The sequence below is a fragment of the Acanthochromis polyacanthus genome, chromosome 16 (assembly GCF_021347895.1).
Source record: "Acanthochromis polyacanthus isolate Apoly-LR-REF ecotype Palm Island chromosome 16, KAUST_Apoly_ChrSc, whole genome shotgun sequence".
In the NCBI taxonomy this organism is placed as follows: Eukaryota; Metazoa; Chordata; class Actinopteri; family Pomacentridae; genus Acanthochromis; species Acanthochromis polyacanthus.
In genome coordinates, this window is record NC_067128.1 from 26,441,964 (window position 1) to 26,462,487 (window position 20,524).

General features: G+C 39.2%; 1 protein-coding gene across 1 annotated transcript in view; it reads left to right on the forward strand.

Annotated features, from left to right (window-relative positions):
- The window catches only part of cd2ap (CD2-associated protein), an 86,900-nt gene that overhangs the window by 5,535 nt on the left and 60,841 nt on the right, over positions 1 to 20,524 (forward strand). The window contains exons 2-4 of the mRNA XM_051960670.1: positions 9,885 to 10,042; positions 19,558 to 19,735; positions 20,324 to 20,424. Coding sequence (XP_051816630.1) covers positions 9,885 to 10,042; positions 19,558 to 19,735; positions 20,324 to 20,424 — 437 coding nt within the window. The remainder of the gene's footprint in view (positions 1 to 9,884; positions 10,043 to 19,557; positions 19,736 to 20,323; positions 20,425 to 20,524) is intronic.

The following is a 20,524-nucleotide window of genomic DNA, read 5'->3' on the forward strand; positions in this document are numbered from 1 at the left end:
TTCATGCTTTGTCATGTTTCTGATGGTGTCTATGAGTAGTGCTTTACACATTTTAAATATATTGCACTGTAGATATTAAACTGAAATGTGTCGTATAGATCAGCAAATTCACACTTTATGTTTTCCCCAAATTGTTCAGCCCTGCATCCAATCTAAAGTTTGGAATATTGGTAGAGCTACGTACAGTTCGTGTACACTTGAGATATGCCATAAAGAAACTTGCCCTGTAGCTTGTTTATTCAGTCTTAGTGTCCTCCATCCGCTGTCTCATCAGTTAGTATCGGCCACTATTGCAACAGTGGTATGCAGCCGCACTGATGTCCTCTCCTTGTCGGACTTTCATGATATTTTTGGTCTTTCACGTTTGACTGCCATTGTTTGCTCACTTGATGCGGCTCTTTTGTTTGCTCACCAAGCTCTTGGTTATGTAATTTGCGAAGTTGGACAGGTTTACAAACGTATATAATGGTGATAGACACTGTTGAACGCTTGTTTGATTGTCTACTTGCCCGAGCTTAGCTTCCAGGTGTGTAATGTGTGGCAGGGCGTTGGTAGGAAAAAGTACACATATGCTGAGCTATTATCTTCACACTGTGCTGTGGGTACATAAAGGTGAACAGGAGAGTTTAATTTAGTAAAGCAATAACCTTCTCTTTCTCCCGCGCACTGGATTTCTCCTGGTAGCACTTTGCCCTTCATATCAATGACCTCTCAGATCAGTGGGAAGGAATGCAGTTATGAGTTTCCTCTTTACTGATTGTGTGTGATGACTGGAAGAAGCACAGAGAGCAGATTTTAGACAGTCTGCCTGGCAGTCAGCTCGCTTGCGTGGCCTTGTGTACCCCCGCTCCTTTCCCCCGTTTCCTTCCTTTCCCCCCCTCTCGCTTTTTCCCTGTAACATCCTCCTGTCTGTCATTGGCTTGTATAATATCTACATTGTACAAGGTCTTTACCTGGAAGCATTGTTCAAACAAAAACCTGGAAGTTCCTCTCCCATCTGCTGAACCGAAGACCTGGCACACAAGCAGGAAGCTCAGTGGAAATATGCTGTGCCTTGCTTTTAGGAGTTTGACTGCCATATTTTAAAGCAAAGTGATGATAGGAATTAATAACCTTAACAAAAAAGGGTTTGATAATATGTGGGGTCAGACTGAAACCGTCAACTTGAATACACTTGTTTCACTGTGAGTTGAGTAAATGAGGGGAGGGGAAAGGAAGATAAATATCTTCTGATAAGAAGATAACAACTCGAAGCAAGGCTGGACATGATGGAGGTATGCAGAAGACGCAACACACACACAAGTAGACATTCAGAACGGCACACAGGAAATAATAACCCTGTTTGTGTTTGTGTGTTTCAGTAAATTTAGTCCCAATTTAAGGAGTAAAGCATTTTCAAAATCATTATAGTTTAAAAAAAAAAAAAACATGTATAAGACAAGACATTGTTCGAAAAGGTTTGGTGCAGATGCAGGTCTGTAGAAACAGACAATTTCCCACCAAAAAAGAACACAAAAAAATGTTCTTTAATGTAGTAGCTCAGGGGTTTAAACAGTGTTTCATAGTCGAGGTGTCTCATCTTGCCTGAGGTAAAGATTTTTTATATTACATTTAACAACTTGTTTTGCTAGAGCTGGCCGATTATGGTCAACAGGATTAATCGTTCACGTTTAATGCTATTTATGCCATAATATTCATCAACGATGAAATTTAGATTGTGGGAATGCAGCCAAAGAAAACTATTTACAAGCTGGGGAAGTAATGAATAGCCTTGGGCAGTTTCGATTTCTAAATATACTAATAGCTTCCCAGCATTTCATCTGGGTTTAGGGTGGATGAGGATTGAAAGGAGAAGTTTTTGCCAGACATTTATGGTGTCATAATTGGTAAGTAATTGATAAGTAAGATGTAATTAATAAGTACAAAATGACCAGACGAGCAATCATTTAGACTTCCAAATAAGTCTTCTGTTGGCCCTCTGAGAAAAAAGAAATTGTTTCCTTTTTGCCGTTTGTAAAACAATATTTAAATATAAGATGAAAGTCGTACAGCAAAGTATCATATGCAGAAAAAAATGGGTCGGTTATTCAGCCTCACTGAATTTGCTGTATAATCCATCTTAAAAGTGTTGCATCATCCTCTGATTCAGCACATCATACAAGTTTTTGCAATGAAGGTGAGGAAATTTCTTTTTTCTGCTTTCAGTAATTTATGTTGCAGAGTGACTGTATACCTTGCTGTGCTAAATGTTCCTTGTAGTTGGCCAAAGTGGAATGAGTCCTTTTAGCTTCTCTCCCTTTCTCACCCATGTCTCAGCCACAACAAATATGTCAGGAATCCTCAACCACCACTCCCAAAAACCTACCTCACCTAGAATGTGTCTCTTTTTGTCCCGACTTTGCAGCATCATGTCGTACTTTTCTCTTTGCACCCACATCAGAGACAGTTAGCTTTTTATTTACTGTATGTGGATTGAAAACGTGTCGAACATTCAGGGCAATTTGTCAGAAAATAACCGGGCAGTGTGGTTTGTATTCACTGTGAGATATGGTTAAATTTAATAGACATTGCCGGTAGGTCGTAAGAAACAGACAAAACATTTTTTATCTGCGTATCATTTAGCCAAATAAAGGGAGCAAGTCCCTTTAAATGGAAATGTTGTGGTCAGTGTCTGCTACAAGAAAGAAGAAGAAGCTGTCCGCGAGAGAGAAAATTGTCTATTACTCATGTCTGTGTAATTTGTCAATTCTTTTTAAAGATCGGCTATATTTGACATCTTGGACAGTGTTGTTTTTAGGCGCTGTCACACTCGCACCTGTTTACACCCAGTTTTCACATGCTTTCTGCATCTATGCACGGTGGCTGGGTGCTGATTTTGCAATTATCTATATTAAAGTGAGTTCTTGTTTCTCACTTGTGCCACATAGCTAAAGTTACTGCTACTTCCTGTAGCTTTTGACCGGATTTCTTGAGTTAAATCTGGGGTGTGATATCGTCTCAACTTGTGGGACTGTTATTTTTTTACCTCAGAAAATAGATGCACTGTACAGAATACATTTGCTATCATGTGCCATGTGCATGCAGTAAAATTGTTGTGCGAGTGCTCTTGTTATGTCTTCAGTAATGCAAAGAAAATGCTGTAGATGAACACTGCAGCTATCAGTTTCTGCTACCATTACCAGGAAGTGCTACAGGACAGCCATTGTCCTATCGTCTTTTGATTGTATTTCACCCTCCTCAAGTACAAGCTTTTGACTCTTGCTGTAGTCTCATCATCTACTTGACAGCACATCACTTAGTTGATGCACTTTTGGCTATAGCTCTTAGCTTTTTGAGCTATTTCAGCATTTCTAGCAGGACAAAAGAAGAACTCTCGCAATGGGGTTAGGGTGGCTGCTGCCTGACACAGTGTTACTGTCTTTAAGTGCTTGGTAGATGTTTTATTATTCAATGATATCTGTTCTGATTAGTTTGGAATTCAAGGAAAATGTGGTATAATTAATTCTGCATCATTGAGTCTCTATAAATGTTGTGTATGTAACACCACATGTTGCACTTATACATAATCTGACGTCATTTGACCGTGAATCACTATAAGACCTGCTGACCTACATCGGTACAAAGGCAGCAAAAGAGACACGTACAGGCCAGTTACTGTCCTGCTTTAGTGTAAAAAAAAAACTGTTGGCTTCTTAAAAACTCATGTGGTTCATTACCAGCTAGCAGCGAGTGTAAGCTGTGTGCACACTTAAAAGCACATGCACTGCTCATATTTTGTCTAGCAAAGCTTATGATAAGCCAGGATGAATATCACTGTTCAGGCACAGTAGCTGATTCTGGGCCTGTGGCCAGGAATAGATGAACAAAGTAATTCTCCAGTCTCAGGAAAAAAACTCAAGGGTAAACCCTGATTGAAGGCCCTTACACAATCTGACTGCGAATAGTCCAGGTTCCTTCATTGTTAGGAGCCTTTTCTTCACTTTCATTTCTCAAGAAAAGTCTGTTTTACCCTTTGGGCCACTTCATAATTCAAAAGAACTATTTAGGCCGGAATCCTGCTGCTGCCTGACTGCAGTGAGTTGGCAGGAAGTTTTCTCCTGCCACACACAAACCACTTGTACACTGACTGCTTTTGGCCATGTTTAATGTATTTAGAAAGGCATTTCCTCTGAAGAACAAACCAAAAAGACTTTTTCCACATGGCCCACAGCTGGTATTTCACAGGCCAACACCTATCACTCACTGCACTCATTCAGACGCAGTGACCAGACTCTGTGGTTAAAAATGTCCAACTACTACAGAACTGACTGTCAGAGTTCGTCATGGCCTGCCTTCATACAAATCTATGGAAAAGTTACTGACAATCTCCAAAGGAGCGCCTTAAACAAATCTTTTACTTCAGTCTACTTTGCAGGTAAACTTGTATGCCTGTGCATTACAGTTAGTATAAAGGATTTCACTTTTTCTCCTCTACGGAACAAAATTCTGCAAAGCCTACATGTTGACAATATAGTGACCCAATATTCATCAAAATAAAGATTATAATCTGCCAAACATTTAGCGTAATTTAGTTTAGCTTTAGACAATGTGCTTATGCTATTTGGTTGGCTGAAAGATGGTGTGTTAACACTGGACTGCAAGTAATATAGGCAATTTTTTGCATATGTAGGTCTAAAGGCCTTTACACACTGTGCGATTTTAACATTCTTATAAGTTCACAGCTTGCTACGCTGTACGACATGAATCTAATAATCTTTGGCCATGACGTGAAATTTGCTGTGTGCAGATTGCAGGATGAAAACGTAAGCTCAATTGCAGCCTACGATGTATATAAGTCGATGTGAATGCGCAAGAAGCATGGCTCCTCACGTTGCGTCATTCTGCGTATGCTTGGCTCCTCACGTTGCGATGACGTAGCAATGTACACGTTCTGGACCTTTGTCGAGTTGTTGCTTCAAAATGACAATAAAAAGCAAAACAAACAGTGCCTGTATAGCTCAATTGGTTAAGCGGGTGAACCACGGGGTTTGATTCCCGCTCGTGACCTTTTGCTGCATGTCTTCCCCATACTCTTCTCCCCCGTTTCCTGTCAGTCTCTAGCTTTACCTATCACATAAAGCCAAAAAAATAACTTCAAACAAAAATAGAAAAATGTGCTTATTCGTTGTTCCTCCGTGTTGTTGGGGAAAAGAAATGCTGCGGCAAATGGAGTTTGTTTTCTTTTGGTAAACAGGGATACTCATTGTCCAATGAGAATCCTTTCCAACGCCCAAGCGTTACAGCGGAATTAAGGAAGGGGAAAAATGTGCGGTCCATGTAAACCGTAATTTGGAGTTAATATTTCCATGTATACTCGAAGAACAAAACTTTAATTCCAAATGAGTTAATTCCGAACGAAAAACTCCATGACTTAACTTCACAGTGTCGATATAAACTTTTACCTGTCGGCAAGCTCTGCTTAGCCCACTCCTGTACTGTTGCCTGGCTGTAGCTTAATCCTGTATGTTACTGAGAAGACAGTGGTGAGGACTGAGGATTGAATGGAGCCAGATTTCCATGTATTGGACAAACGACGCAAAGACGTTATCTACATGACTCTGACACTCTGGCAGCGTTTACTCTTTTATGACAAATTAAAAATTTGTTGCCTTTTAATTGGCAATACTCCAGCCTATGATGATTATTTTGAAAAGGGCCACAATCGGCCCGTTTAATTAGCCAGCCGAAAAATCGATCGGCTCCTAGTAAAACATTTCCTATGTGTGATTTATTGAACTCAACTCACAGTGCCACATACATTACAGTTAAAATGCTAAAAGTATTTCCTAGTTTGCGCCACTGAAAACCACAACACAATAACTTGAATTACATTTCATCTGGCATCATAAAGAGAAGTTTAGTGGTACAAAATCCAAAATATAATGTATAAGTAAGTGTACAGCAGTGTGCTCAGAAGTGATTTAGGTCACACGGACTTGGCAGACTGGCGTTCCTAAGGCAGGGTGTGTTTGTGTGGTCGCAGAGGTGCTGTAATCTGTGTGGTTGCAGAAAGTCCCTCTGCTTCACATCCAGTCATGTGGAAGATGAGGACTGCCTTATGCGTTGCATTAACTCAGCAGAGTGTGATTCAGTCTGTTGGTGTTGCCTCCCGTTTTGTTTACTGCAGCGGACCATATCTCTTCCTGTGGTTAAATGGACAGATAGCCTCAAATTGGAGTCTGGGGCCTCGGCTGAGCTGTTTGTGGACTGCTCGGCTTGCGCTGTGTGTTTGTTTTTTTCTTTGCTTCGTGTATTGAGACTATTAGTGTAGTGGCTGAGCAAACTAGTTTATATGTGTTTCATCTAAAGTTGCCCTGCAGTGCTTGTAGTCCAATCAGGTTGAAGATAAAGGTCACGGTAAAAAGAAATCGCTGTATAGTCAGGTCAAATCAGAGTTTATGATCTTGTCTTGACCACAGTGGGGCTTAGATGGTCATTTTAAGCTGCTTTTGCTTCGTGAGTGTAGCGGCGATGAGCTAGTGAACATTTAGACTTAGACTTGGATGCCAATGCCAATAAAAGCATTTAATGGACAATATACACCATGGCAAAATACGTTTTAACTGAAGTTGGACCAGTAACAGAGCATGTTAATTAGGGCTGTCAAAATGCTGCTGATTGCCATGGTGGGACAACTTACTAGAATTTACTAGAATGCATGTGAAGTTGCTAGAAATCACTTTGGAAGCAGAAATGTCAAGTTATTTGGAATACTTCAGACTGAATCTGGGATTATTTTGATGAATGATTACTTGCTTTGTCAGTTTCAAGCAAAAATCGAAAGAAAATGTGGTAGCGGCTTCTCCAATGGGATGATTCTTTACTTTTGTCAGTTCCCTCTCATCTGTTTGTCAAACTAGACCTGCGTGATTCCACCACCAACACACACTTTATCAATAGCAATATGAAAATTGCTTGATACAATGTTTTAGCTAAATGCATCACATGCAAAATGCTGTGAGTGCACCTAATGCACACTCCCTCCCTGACAAATGAATATTCACTTCTGTCTGTAGCGTCAGACGCAGTAAGTAAACGGAGGACGGAGCCAAATATTTGGCTCAGCTCTTAACGTCCGAGGGGTGTTGTGGGGGGGGGGTTATTCGGATCTCAAAATTAATATTCGGATACCATCGTCCGATATTCAGGTCCAGCCCTAGCTACAATAGTGAAGGGTTGTTCAGTAGGTCTGGGTAAAATCACCTAAAATATGTAGCAGAGTTAATTGTGGCGCTGATCTCAGTGATGATTAGGGACCAGTAATTATGTGATATTTTAAATGAATGTTAAAATTTGTGTACAGTTTGGGGGTTCTTGATTATTTGTTCTGAACAGTAAACAGAAATTCAGTGACGTTTATTTATCGTTAAATAATGACAACACCTTGAGTTTAGGAAATAATGTCATTGTTTTGGGGGAAAATGAAATCTCTTTTTTAGCCCTGACCTATTGTTAAATGTATGAAAAGCTTCACTAAATGAGAATTGTTATTTTTAATTACTGACTCAGATTCTCCTGTTACACGTTTGCTCGGATAAGAAAATACAACTCTGGGATTTAATTGTCTCGCCAGGCTTTGAGTCTCATTCACACAGTGTTGTCAGAGTGGAATGAACAGGAAAACCTCTGTATATTCTGCTTTAGGAGTGTGAACACCAATTGCCAAGGTTGGTTATTGCTGTTTTTAGCATTGCAGTTGTACAAATTTAGTAGGAGACTGATCTGAATTGGCATAATTTTTCCTGACTGAATAGTATGACGTGAATGTCAAAAGAGCTTTATGCAGGAACAGCAATTGGTTACTCAAAAAATAATCCTAACTGGGGCTTACATGGGTTGCAGCAATGTTGTGTAAAATGAGACCCCCTGCTTTGAGGACTTTTTGTGTGCTTACTGTGCTGGCAGATATGCTTGTTTTTTGTCAGCTAAACGACAAGCTAACAGGAGCAAGTATTTCAGAAAGGCGTTCAAGGAGGCGCTTCCCTTCACTTTCTCCTTTGTCTTGAACCGCGGCTCCTCGTTTCAAAGTGTTTCAGGTAGAAGGGAAAAGCTGGTTTGAGATCACTGGTCAGGGCCAATTTCTCTTTGGAGATTGGCCCAGGCTGCCGTCGTGTTAGTGCCAGGGTTTACTGGAGCCACAGACACAAATACTCAGTTGAGGGAGAGCCAAGTTTTATAGCAGTTAATCTTGTATTGCTGAATGACTCTGCCTGGGGGTGTGCGCGTATACATACTGTATATGTGTTGTGGAATTTGCATCATATGCATGTTTAAGAACGACAAATGTTTGCAGTGTACCCTGCATACCTTTTTTTTGTTTTGACTGTGCTTGGTTTGAAGCCAGTCATGTCAGTGGAGCCTCTCTTCTTTGAGTCATGAGTTAAGGGGTCACACCATGTAGTAAAATACCTCATGAGTCAGTCAGTCCTCTGCAGGCTAGTTGCACTGGATACAGTCAGGCAGTCTGTAAATCCCCTTCGGCTTTCTTATTCATTCACTGTTTGTTGTTCTGCATTTTGTTTTTAAGCCAATCAGAAGATGGCATTCTTTGCATACGTAGATAATGTACAGAACTGTTGGCAGAATCTATTTGTGTAGGCTATGTCTTTCCATGCAGGTGTGCTATTGAGGCTGTTTGTTCAACCAAAGCATTGAATACTCATGACCGACGTCTATGGTTTATATATATATATATATATATATATATATATATATATATATATATATATATATATATATATATATATATATATATATATTAATTGGCAAGACAGTGATTCATCAATATTCATATTGATTCTAACCAAAATTTGGGTATTTTACAGGCAATATACCACAAAGCTGCAGCCTCCATGCTAGTCCTTGTCAAAAAGAACTGTATCATGGTGGTATTTACAATATAAATGTTTGATAATTATGTTAGTGCTGTCAAAAAATGCTTTCAGGCTGACGCTGATTTCAATATTTGGCAGAAAAATTTCCTAACTGATTGATCTGCCGATTAATTTAGAAAATATGTAATGAATAAAATAACTTTTTTGAACAACAAAGTTATGAATTACAGGCAGAACATTTACTGTTTTACAGTGTTTTGTCCTTTGGTATTTGTTTAACTTTACAACAGAGAGGAAACACATTTCATTTTGACTGACACGTGCAAAATGAAAACAATTGATATCAATTAAAATGAATGATATTTAATTGTGATTAATAAAAATTCATCCACAGCAGTCCTGTGATTAATCTGATAAAAAAAAATAATTATTTGACAGCACTAGTAATCATTTTAACTTTGTGTCATTCTTTTGACTGTAATTTAACAGCTTTTATTTTATATCTCAATATTTTTGATAATTTGTCCTATTAACTATAATTTTATAGCTTTGACTTTTTAATCTCATTATTTTGACATTTTGTGCAGTCATTTCGACTTCAACTGAACAGATTTTACTTTTCATCTTTATATCTTCTCTGAAACATTTCCATTGATTGTGGACCAACAAAAAAGTCTTAGTAGCAGGGATGGGTTTCCAAAGACTGGACATAACATTCATAAAATGTTATGTCCAGAATGAAGTCACACTGTTTGCAATGTTATGTTGATATACTGTAGTTTTTTTTTTTTTTTTTACTAATTTCTGTGTCTGCTTTCCTTTTTCTTCCCTTTTCCTTCCCTAAACTTCCTCACCTTATCACATCTACCCCCATGCCCTTCCTGTTACTGCTGCTCTTTTCTTTTTCCTCATCTTTGTTGTTACTCTCTCCTGCGTCGGCTTCCTTTCTCTCTTGTACCGTTTGTCCCTCTTTTCCTCTGTGTATTTCCTTCTTCACCCTGTCTGGAGCAGAGGTTGTGGTGGAGTATGAGTATGACGCTCTTCATGATGACGAGCTGACTCTGCGACCAGGAGACATCATTAAGAACGTGCGGTACATCGAGGAGGATGGCTGGATGGAGGGAGAGCTCAATGGGAAAAGGGGCCTCTTCCCCGACAACTTTGTTAAGGTGAGGGACCTACTTTGTCACACCACTTACGGGATCATATCAAAGCGTATCAGAGCTGACCATGCATTTCTTCTGAGATTTTAAATGCTTTTGTCTGTTGTTGCACCATTAGTTAATCCTATTGAAGGCGTGAGCATTATCAGTCCATAGTAGTCTGAGGCTGAGAGCACTGGTCACACACGACATGTGTTGCACTCACTGAGTTGGATGCACCGCCAATGATATTACTTTGTTGTGTTATTTCAATGTTTTTGCAGAAAAGGGAAGAAAGCGCAAAATGGGTACGTGTGATTTCCTGCAGTGTACAGCTAACTCATTATGTTAGATTTTCTTTTGCTGCTCCTGTAAAATACAACATATGTGAATACAGTAACTCTGTTGCAAAGTTTCATTTGTAGTTGTTCAAAGCAAATCTTTTGGTGATTTTCAGTAAACAAATCTGCAGTATGTGCAGACGTACTGTACAGAGGCCGTCACTATTTTGCTGGATTTGATGAAGGACAAGGGTTATTTGATGGTAAAAAGTCAATCCAGCCTTTACTGAGATCATACTTTCTCTCACAACTAAGAACTGTTCAAAAGTGTCTCTAAATGTATCCTGCGTTTATGTCCTTGACCTACACATTACAGATAACAAAGCACGAGATAATGCAATTTTATGCTATCAAAAACAAGGAATTTTCTTTGTCTGACCAGCGAGGTTTTTTTTTTTTAAATTTAGTTCTAACTTTCGTTTGGTTTGTTAACTACTACTTCATTGTCTTTTATTTATCCTGGCTAGAAAAAAACGGCTTTGAGTGTTACTGTATTGTGTTCAGCTGTCAGGAGAGGGGCTGAGCAACATATTTTGAAATTCATACTAAGAAGGTTTGCCAATCTTGCCTTTATCCACTGAGGAATATTTTTAAAATCCAATCACGGCAGAGCTTCAGAGCAATTCTATTCCACATGCTTCACTAGCATAGTTAGATTGCTGCAATAGTCTCCTGGCCTGACCCGTCGTCTCTGGTGTTTTCACGCGGAGGTTGAAGAGCTTGCTGTCGTAACATTCCTTAATGCCATTCAGCTGCCTCTCCTGCTAGTCTCTCATCCCGTGGACACACTCAAAGTCCACCATCTTAGGCTTCAGTTAGTGGTGGTTGTCCACCTGCAGCAGGTGAACAGCTGATTCATGTGTCACTATACCAACTCATTGAGGCTACAGAGCAGAACAAGGACGCCGTAAAGCCAATGATGAGATAATTGACCACCATCGCCAGCTGTAGCCCAATACAGTGGGGGTGGAGCCTTCCCTTGTGGGACTCACTTAGGAGGCAGTTGTTTGATACATTTGTTGCATATACTACACATTTAGTGAACAAAAAACTATGTAGTGGTAATCAATTAGTGCTGTAATTAATCATTGTGCTCTGGTTTCCCTTTCTGCTCTCTGGAAATTTGCTGTCTTTGAGTGAAGATGAGCCTGATTCAGCTGCATTTTGTAGGAAGATGCATAGAAAACCCCGTTTTTACTGCTTTCTTTTATTAGACAGAGGATAGGTGCCAGTAGACAGAGTGCGCCGCCAGTAGGTAGTGACCCCAACATCCTGAAAGTAGCACGAAGCGACGACAACCATTTCTGAACAGAACTTTCAGAATAATGTTAGAACAAACACAGGCTGCAGAGATTTTAGAGTTGGAAGTTTTGGTCTGGAGCTGTGATGACAGGCTTTGCATTCTTGCAAACACAAGCTCAAATGTGATCACACAAGTTCAGCTAAATCTATGGAGTAAGTTGTGATTCAGATCATGATTCTGCAGGGGAGAATATTGTGATGTGATTTTTTTTTTTGGCCAGCCTGCCTATCCTCAAAGCAGCCAGATTGTGACAGAAACCAAGAAAGCAAATCATATTCTTTTGTATGTTTTTTATTTAGTTATTTATTTATTTTTTGTTACATTGGCCAGCAGTGGATTCCTGAATAGAGTAGGAATTTTCATGTTCCCAGAACCTTTCAGCAGCTAATTTATGTTCTCAACAACCTGCACTAAATCTGAAGTTTAAGTTGTTTTTCTTGTATTGTATTGTATTACTTCTCATACTGTTGCTGCTTCTCTTATTTAAAACATTTATTTCTATCTGTGTTCATTTTGGGGTAGTTTGTGTGTGTTTGTGTCTGCAGGTTGTTTGGAAATGCATATATATCTTGTTTATACTGTTTTTTTCACTTTGTTTTTTCATTATGTTTCTAAAAAACACTTTGTCGTTACTGGTCTGGTATTGCTCTATAAGGTGACAGACTGAAATAAGAGTGGATGCTTTTGATGAGGTGTCATCTGTGGTTCAAAGCCACTGGAGTTGACGGAACAATATGTAGATTCTACTTTGTTCAGTCTGTCACTAAACGCTCAACAGCTAACGCTGGCTAACAGCTACCTGCAAGTATTCGGCTGATATGAAAAATACAAAGTATCAGCAGCAGATGAATTAATGTGCAGACTTTTCTGCTCTCTCTGTTTTTAAACAGATTATAAAAGTCCATGTGTGCAATAGGGCTGGATCTGAATATCCGAATATTCGGTTGTTGTCATGGTATCCGAATATTAATTTTGAGATACTCGGACCAACCAACCCTGTCATCACGCTTCACTTTGCTCATGTTAGTAAACAGAAGACAAGGAGCCGAAGACACAGATATCCATCCAAATGCTATTGGACTAAGATCAAAATTCTCGAAAATGTTGCCCCCCCCCCCCCCCCCCCCCCCCCCCCCCCCGTACTTCATGGAAGCAGGACAGCAGCTTTGTTGTTATTCAGCAATGTACATAGTACACAGTTAAACAAAATGATGTTTCTCACATTCATTCACAGAGCAGAAATAAAGGCAATAGTATAAAAATTAAGAATAAATATGAGATAAATTAGATACAGTAGAACTGGATCATAGTCATCTCCTGTCGTTATAGCTTGGTAGTGAACTTGTAGCATCTGAGTGCTGAACTGCAAAATCTCCTTATTCTGTGAAAGATATTTACACAGGTAATGTGCTGTGAAATTAGTATCTTCTTTCCTCACTTCTCTCTCATCTCTCTCCTGTTTTTCCCTTCCAATAATCCTACATAGTAAGATAGGTAATCTGCTAAGCAGCCTGGCCCAGTCACTGAGCTTGGATAGTTAATCCTCTAAGGAGCCTGCTGGCTGTTGAACTTTGCTCCTGACAAAGCAATCATCTGACATGTTGCATTTCTTCTTCCTGCTAACTTTAATTGGTGTTGTAGCTGAGTGACTGGGGGACATGAACCATGTCTGACGAGGAGGTGGTAAGGAATTTAGCTACATTGAGGACTGACATGACAATCGGAGTGTCTGTGTATTTTTGTGATTATATGAGTGGTGTGTTAGGACAGGAGTTGAGACAATTTTGATCTGTGTTCATAAACTGAAATGTGATGTAATGAGTGTCTGTGTACGTGCAACCATTCGTTTTGCTTTTTTAAAATCTTTGTTTAGGTGTTTCTGGGTCTGTAAGATGTTATGGTACACATTGGAGGAACACGGCTAGTGATTTTGGTTTCTACATGTGTGATTTTTCACTCTTAGACGCGTTTATTGGTTGTACCGGCAGACAAAGTTCATGGTTCAATGTGGGATCAGGGTTTGGCACGGTTTGCCTGTCTTTTATTTGGGGGAAAAAGTTATGACTGACCTTAAGTTCTCCTTTCACAGTTGGAGTTCTCTGCTAGTGCATGTTGCAGATTCAGACTTATAATTGCATAAAATATTTTTGTCTTTGTCTTTCTCCTAACACTGATGGCACAGTCACCTTGTTTGAATAACCTTTATTAGAATTGTAACTGAACAACAGTAGCAGGAAGCTTAGTGTTGACAGTATCAGCTCCACATGAATGGCCAATCGATTGTTCGAACTGAACAGTGTTAGCAGAGAAGCAGCAGTTTCTGGTTGTATGTTGTTTTATTTTTACTTTTTTATACTGTGTAGTTTGCACAGGAAGCGTAGACATAGTTTTAAAATTTTGTAGCTGTTGCTAATTAGCAGAACATGGAGGCTAATGTCAAATTATGTTTTTCCAGTATCTTGTTTTGGGGAGTCTAAACACCATGAAAGCTTTGTATTCAAGAAGTTTCTGGTGAAAATGTAAGTAAACCTCAATGTAAATTTGATTGTAGTAGAATATCCATATGTTGTCTCAATGGATACAGGAGAGTTAGTGTTTGAGAGATACAATAATAAGTCATTACAATATTTTTAGCCTTACTGGCAGAACATATCATTACTCTTGTGGTCAAACTATGAGATGGAGACACTTTTTCTAGATTACCTTTAAAATTACACAGACTTTGCTGCATTGCAGTTTGTTATTCAATAACTAACATGTACAGACCAATGTATCGAGATGCAAGTATATCAGCCTAATCAAGTTATCAATGTTTCTCTACCAAATAAGTGTTGAGGTTCCTTTCTAACAATACATAACCTCCTTTTCTTTGTTTACATCCTAGATCCTACATCATAGAATTGTGTTTTCATTAGATAAAATTACTCAGGAAATCGGGGCCTGATCATAAGTGCAAATCTGAGTGTATTTTTGCCACAACAGGCAGGGAAACGTATTCTCTCCTCAGAGCTTGATATCAGCATGACTCTGCACCATTTCCTGGATGTGCTGTCCTGTTAACATAGGTGGGCAGTGCTTCTCTTTGTCCGTCTGAATCTTGTTTGGTTGCAGATACTTTCAGAGCTGTGTTCTGTTAGAGTGAAATACCAATATCTGTTAAATTGAAAACACAGACAGCCTGTGAACTTGTGATCATATGTGTTCCCATGAAATGAAATCGCCCTTTCCAGCAGCAACCTCAGTGTAGTCCAGTCAGACATTGCTCCTCACATGCATAAGCAGTTTTAAAATCCTACTATGAATATCTGGCCTTTCTGTCAAGGTTTAGTCCAATCTATGGACTATTACAAGATAGAGAACACTAGACTGAGATGTTGGTTAAATATTGAATTTGTGTTCAGCAATAAAAGTAACTTTTCTTTGAAAATGTCAAGACAGAGGTACTCCTTACACGTCTGTTTTATGAGAAAAGTGGTAGGAGGGATGGGCGCATTAGTTTCATACAGACTCTCACTCACTGTTTAACTTGCAAAAATAGATTTATTTAGGATGTTTTGGTATCAGGCAAATGGTTTGTGACAAAGAGAAGCCATGTTAAGTGGGAGCAGTCCAAGTAAGCGTCAGGAAACTATGAATCCTGTACTACTGCTGTATGATGATGTACCAATGACTGGGGCTGTACCTGAGTTGAACCAGACTTGTTCACAGTCATTTTAATTAAATGCATTTAAACAGGAATACATTAACAAATCATTGAAATAAGTTTAATATTGTGTTTAAATTCATCAAAATTCTCCCAAAAAATTGTGTTTATCGGAACTAATTATATCAAAACATCCCAAGGGCTTCATTTGTATATTAAAGTCACTTCCAATTTTCTTTTATAGAACACCTTGGGAGCCCTCAACTCCTTTTTTTTTTTTTTGGTTTTAGCTTTGTATGTCATCGCCATTTCTGCTGCTCTAAATCAATTATATATCATGCATTTATTCAGTGGAGACTCACAGTTAATTGTTGCATTTCTTCACTGATGAGCATAGCGATTCTGAAAAGCAGACTGTCGGGGAAGTTGACTGTTTATTATCATGGGAGATGAAACAACGAATAAACACAAACTAGAGAAAGGCCTGTTAGCTGAGTTTGCAGCAAACAGGGGTGGTATTCCTATTTTATGTACTCGCAGTGTATATAATCTAATTAACACCCTTGGCATGAGAAAGGAGTGTGGAGTGATGTGTGTGTATATGGTGAAGTGTGGTCTCACTTTTTAAGGGCTCAGCAGAGATGCCTTTTCATGCTATAGAAGTGTGAATGAACCACACACAGTTAACTAATAGTGTTCTTTGTTCCTGTTCTACATTGAAATCATCCTCTTCATTTTTATACTCTGTTGGCTTTTTGAAGCAACCAGAACTATGCGTCTTTTCTGTTGTTTTTGTCTCTTTGAGGCACACACACACACACACACACACACACACGGAGAGAGAGGGAGCTGTGGAATTACAAAGTCAGCGTGTGTGAACCAGGAAGTAGAGGGTGAACTAAAGCTTGTTTTATACTTGCGAGGTCTGTGTGGCTCTGTGTGGATACATTACGTTCTCGAACGGAAAATTTCCACGCCATGCACCTCCAAATTTTTCTAACTACACGGACAGAGATGCATGGAAAGCTGGCGGAAGAACAGGAGCTTCTAGCAGTAGAAATTCAGAAATACAAGCATTTACGATTCATCACACAGAGATCAACAACCGGGCTATGAACAGTTCATGGTGTGAAATTAAAACTAACTGCCGAAACACAACTATTTGGTAAAATGCCATGTTCTCAATGGTGTAAACAATGGCAAACTTCTTCTACTCTAGTTTAGTACTTGAGTTGACTAGATAGATGTGTGTTTGCGATACAATGCCCTTCCAGTTTGGGAGCAGACACCGCCTGGAGTGTAAAGTCACACACGTTCTCTCGAGTGGATTTGCAAGCGTCTCATTCCCACGCGGCTTGTTGGTGCGGAAAACATAACCCAACTTTAAGTCATTGTTTCACACACCTATACCCACATGCACATTTAATCACTACAGCCGTAAACTCCCAATGTGTATCTTTTTTAAAAGTTTAGTCACAACTCCCAACCATTCTGATCTGTCTTTCTTGGTGTATTTAAGTTATAACTCTAGTTGTTTATTTATTTACCTCACTTACCTTTTGACCAAGCTACAAGTCGGTGACTTATATGAGCATCAAAGGTTGTGGTTTGTCAGCTAGTAATATGGGCTGGGGCCTAAATTTGAAATCCCTTTCATTCCCCCCCCCCCCCCCCCCCTGGTATTCACTGCAGAGTCACCAAAGTAGGTGTAGTGTGCTATTCAGTGCAGTGTAAGTTAAAATTAACAATGAATATCAAACATGTTGCATTCAAGCCTCTTTTTCAAATTTAGTACAAATACAGGATGTTGCATAAGTCTGAAATAAAAAAAAGTGTGGGGGAGCTTCTCATCTCTGCAAAAATCTTTCAGTTTTGTCAGCTGCAGACAGCAGTAATGTACCACTCTCTTGACCTAGTTCTTAAAAATGTGATGACGGCTAATATTGTTTCAGAGGTTTTCTGCAAAAAGCTTTTCGGAGGAGAAATGAGACTGCATAAACCATTATCCAAACACCAAGTTTGGGTAAAAACAAATAAAAAATCTGATTAAAAAAAAAATCTGCCAATTTTGAGACAACAACCACATGATTACAGTTGTTAGTCAGTTCATGTCTCTCTCCAAAAGCCATATTTTGGACATGTTTGTGATTAATTGTTAATTGATTAATTGCCTTTAGTAATTGTTTTAAGAAGTTATTAACCAATAAGACAGAAGATATAGGATGTGCAGATCACAAAATGTATTGTAGATGTATTGGTTTCATGAAAAAAGTTACTTGTGTGTTTGCTGACCGCCCATGAGGCTCACACTGAACAAATGCACCTCTCTGCTCTCTAACTGCTACCTATAGCAGTACTGTTGATGAACTCTGCAACATCTGTCTGCTTTAGCTAGCTATCTAAGCTTGGCGCTAACACTAAATTAGGAGTTTCAAACGCTAACATAGGCAGAAAGCGTGTGAGTGAGCGATTATTGGTAATCAGGAAAGGCCAATAACCAATATTTGGAGTTTATATCCATTAAGTGTATTGTTTTAACAACATATGATACTAGAGAACCTGTCATTATAACTAGGCTTCTTCATTAATAAGGCTAGCTATAACTGAATATGTAAAATAAAAAATAGAAGTAATTAAATTGGGACGCTCTCCTCTGTTTAGTGAGAATCAACTAAGATTGATCAGTTTGTCTGCTGCCATTCTGTCCCTTGTTCTTCTCTGTTTTTTAATCCTTTAATGTTGTCAGTTTTATTGCCCACTCAGGTCCATATATTAAATCATTATTAATTCTTTTTTTAGACTCCGTTTCAGCATAATTTGTTGCTGCCTGCTAACTTAGCTGCTAGCCACTCATAGCCTTAGCCATTGTGAGAGTAGCTAATTTCCTGGTTTGCAGTTTCTGCTTGAGTCATTTTTGAGACCACAGAGTGACTAGAGACAAAGAGAGGAGGCTGCATTAGAACTGAATAGTACATTTAATTAATCAATAATCAGTCGATAAATCTATGAATGCAGATAATTGTCAAAATGCCCAATATCAGCCACAATAATCAGGTGGGCTGGCAATCTTTCTATTTTATTATCCCTTATTAATCACACACGGGGAAATTCTGATTTTTGCATATCCCCCCCATCTGGGGGGAGCCCATTAGGGTCAGCCACGGTATAGCGCCCCTGGAGCAGGAAGGGTTAAGGGCCTTGCTTAAGGGCCAGACAGTGGCCGCGTTGAGGTTTGAACCACTGACCTTCTGATGAGTAGTCCAGAGACTTAACCATTGCGCCATCACTGCCCCGCCCTCACTAGAGAGGACACACATTTTAAAAAGCCCTTTTTTGCATCTATGGACAAAAAAAAAGAAAAAAAAAAGTTGACAACAGTAAAATAATTGACAATTCTCTATTTGCTGCCACATTATGAACCAAACTATCTGCAGAAATAGCAAATGACAATGAACCGCTGAAGAACCAATTTGTTTGATTGTTACAGCCCATCCTCCTGTTGATATCTGGTGAAGGTGTAATGTGGACTTTGTGCTGTTGTCAGGGAATTTCTCTGAGCTGGGAGAATGTGGTGTCTGTTTTACAGCCTGACTGTGTGATGTGATTGGATAATTAGCAATAGCTACATTTAGCATGAGTGGGCTGGAAGTAGTACAATGCTGCATTGAGTGCAGACACAGGTTGCCTTATCTGTGGTTTATTTTGTGTCTCTTAAGCTGACCAGAATGCTCAGTGTTACACACGTTTTTGTTTCTTTATGCTGGAAGTGACACACCTTTTTTTCCCCCTCATTCCCTCTCTATCCCAACAATGTCTTGATAATCCTTTTTTTGAAAGCATATTACTATCTCAGCTGCCAACTTCCTGCTGGTTTTGAACAGAAACAAAAGCTTAGCCGGTGAAATCAGCAGTATGTTTACATTTTCATTTGTCTGCAGGAAAATAGGCTACAAAAAATGCACCATTTGTGAAATGGAACTTATTTCAACTCCACTGTCTTTCTTTCTATTTTTAAAATGATTTTAAAGAGGTATTTTTTTTCTTTGTCAAACAAATAAATTGTCTGCCCTTGAAAAGAATGTTTTTCTTTATAAATAAACAATGCAGTTGGAATTAAGAAGAGAATCAACAAATGTAGGATGATTGTAGTTTGAAGATATTTTAATAATGTGATGTAGAAGTATGTTGCTTAAAGATGGAGTGGGAAAAAATGCTTCCTACTTATCCTCCTCTGTCTTGTCTATACTTTCTTTAGGAAGTGAAAAAGGAATCCAAAGAGGTCAAGGAAACAAAAAATGAGCCAAAAGAAGAGACCTCTCAGCCCCAGAGGAGGGAGAAGAGTGCAGGAAATGTGGCCAACCTGGTTCAGAGGATGAGCACTATTGGCATCCCCACTGGTGGCTTCCAGCCTCAGCCACCAGCAGCTTCAAAGAGTAAGATGCTGCAGTTTTGTGTGTGTGCTCAGATGGAGAAACCTTTTGCTCAAATATTCTTCTTTGCTTGGTGTCCAGGATGAGTGTAGCTTATATTTCTCCAAATCCTGTTCATGTGATCCCAATGGGGCCAAAGTTGCTCAGGGTTTCTCCATTGTAGGAAATTGCATGTTTTATGAAGTGAGCTCAGACTGTTGCAGCATCTTGTGGTGTAAATGTTGTGCAATTTTATAAAAGTGTCGTTTCTTTACACCATCAAATAAAGGATTACTTCTTTTTCTTATTTCTGAATTTTCATAGCTTTGCTTGTTCAGTAGGATGTGTCTGTTTTCTGCCACAGAATCACCTTGCAGAAGAATCCCGGAGTTGTTTGTGGGGTAGAGCTCTTGATTGCTCTTCAACCTGTTAGATTTACATTTCATTTGCTTTCTCACCCCTCTCAGTTCTCACAATTCTAACTTTGACATTTTGAAGGATGCAGTGACGGACATATACACAAACCACATTTCAAAACAAAAACACAGACTGACACACACTTGAACAGCTGAGCGTCAGGTTAGACGACTAACTGGCTTTTTTTCTCCACAGAGCCTAAGAAGAGACAGTGCAAGGTGCTGTTTGACTATCAGCCGCAGAATGAAGATGAACTGGAGCTGAAAGTCGGAGAGAGCATAGAGATAATCGAGGAGGTATTTTGAACTCTTGATTTAATGGTCATAAATGTCCCAGATAGCACCCCAGGCCTCATAAAGTGTACTTTTCAGTTTAACTATTCTCTTTTGGAATGGT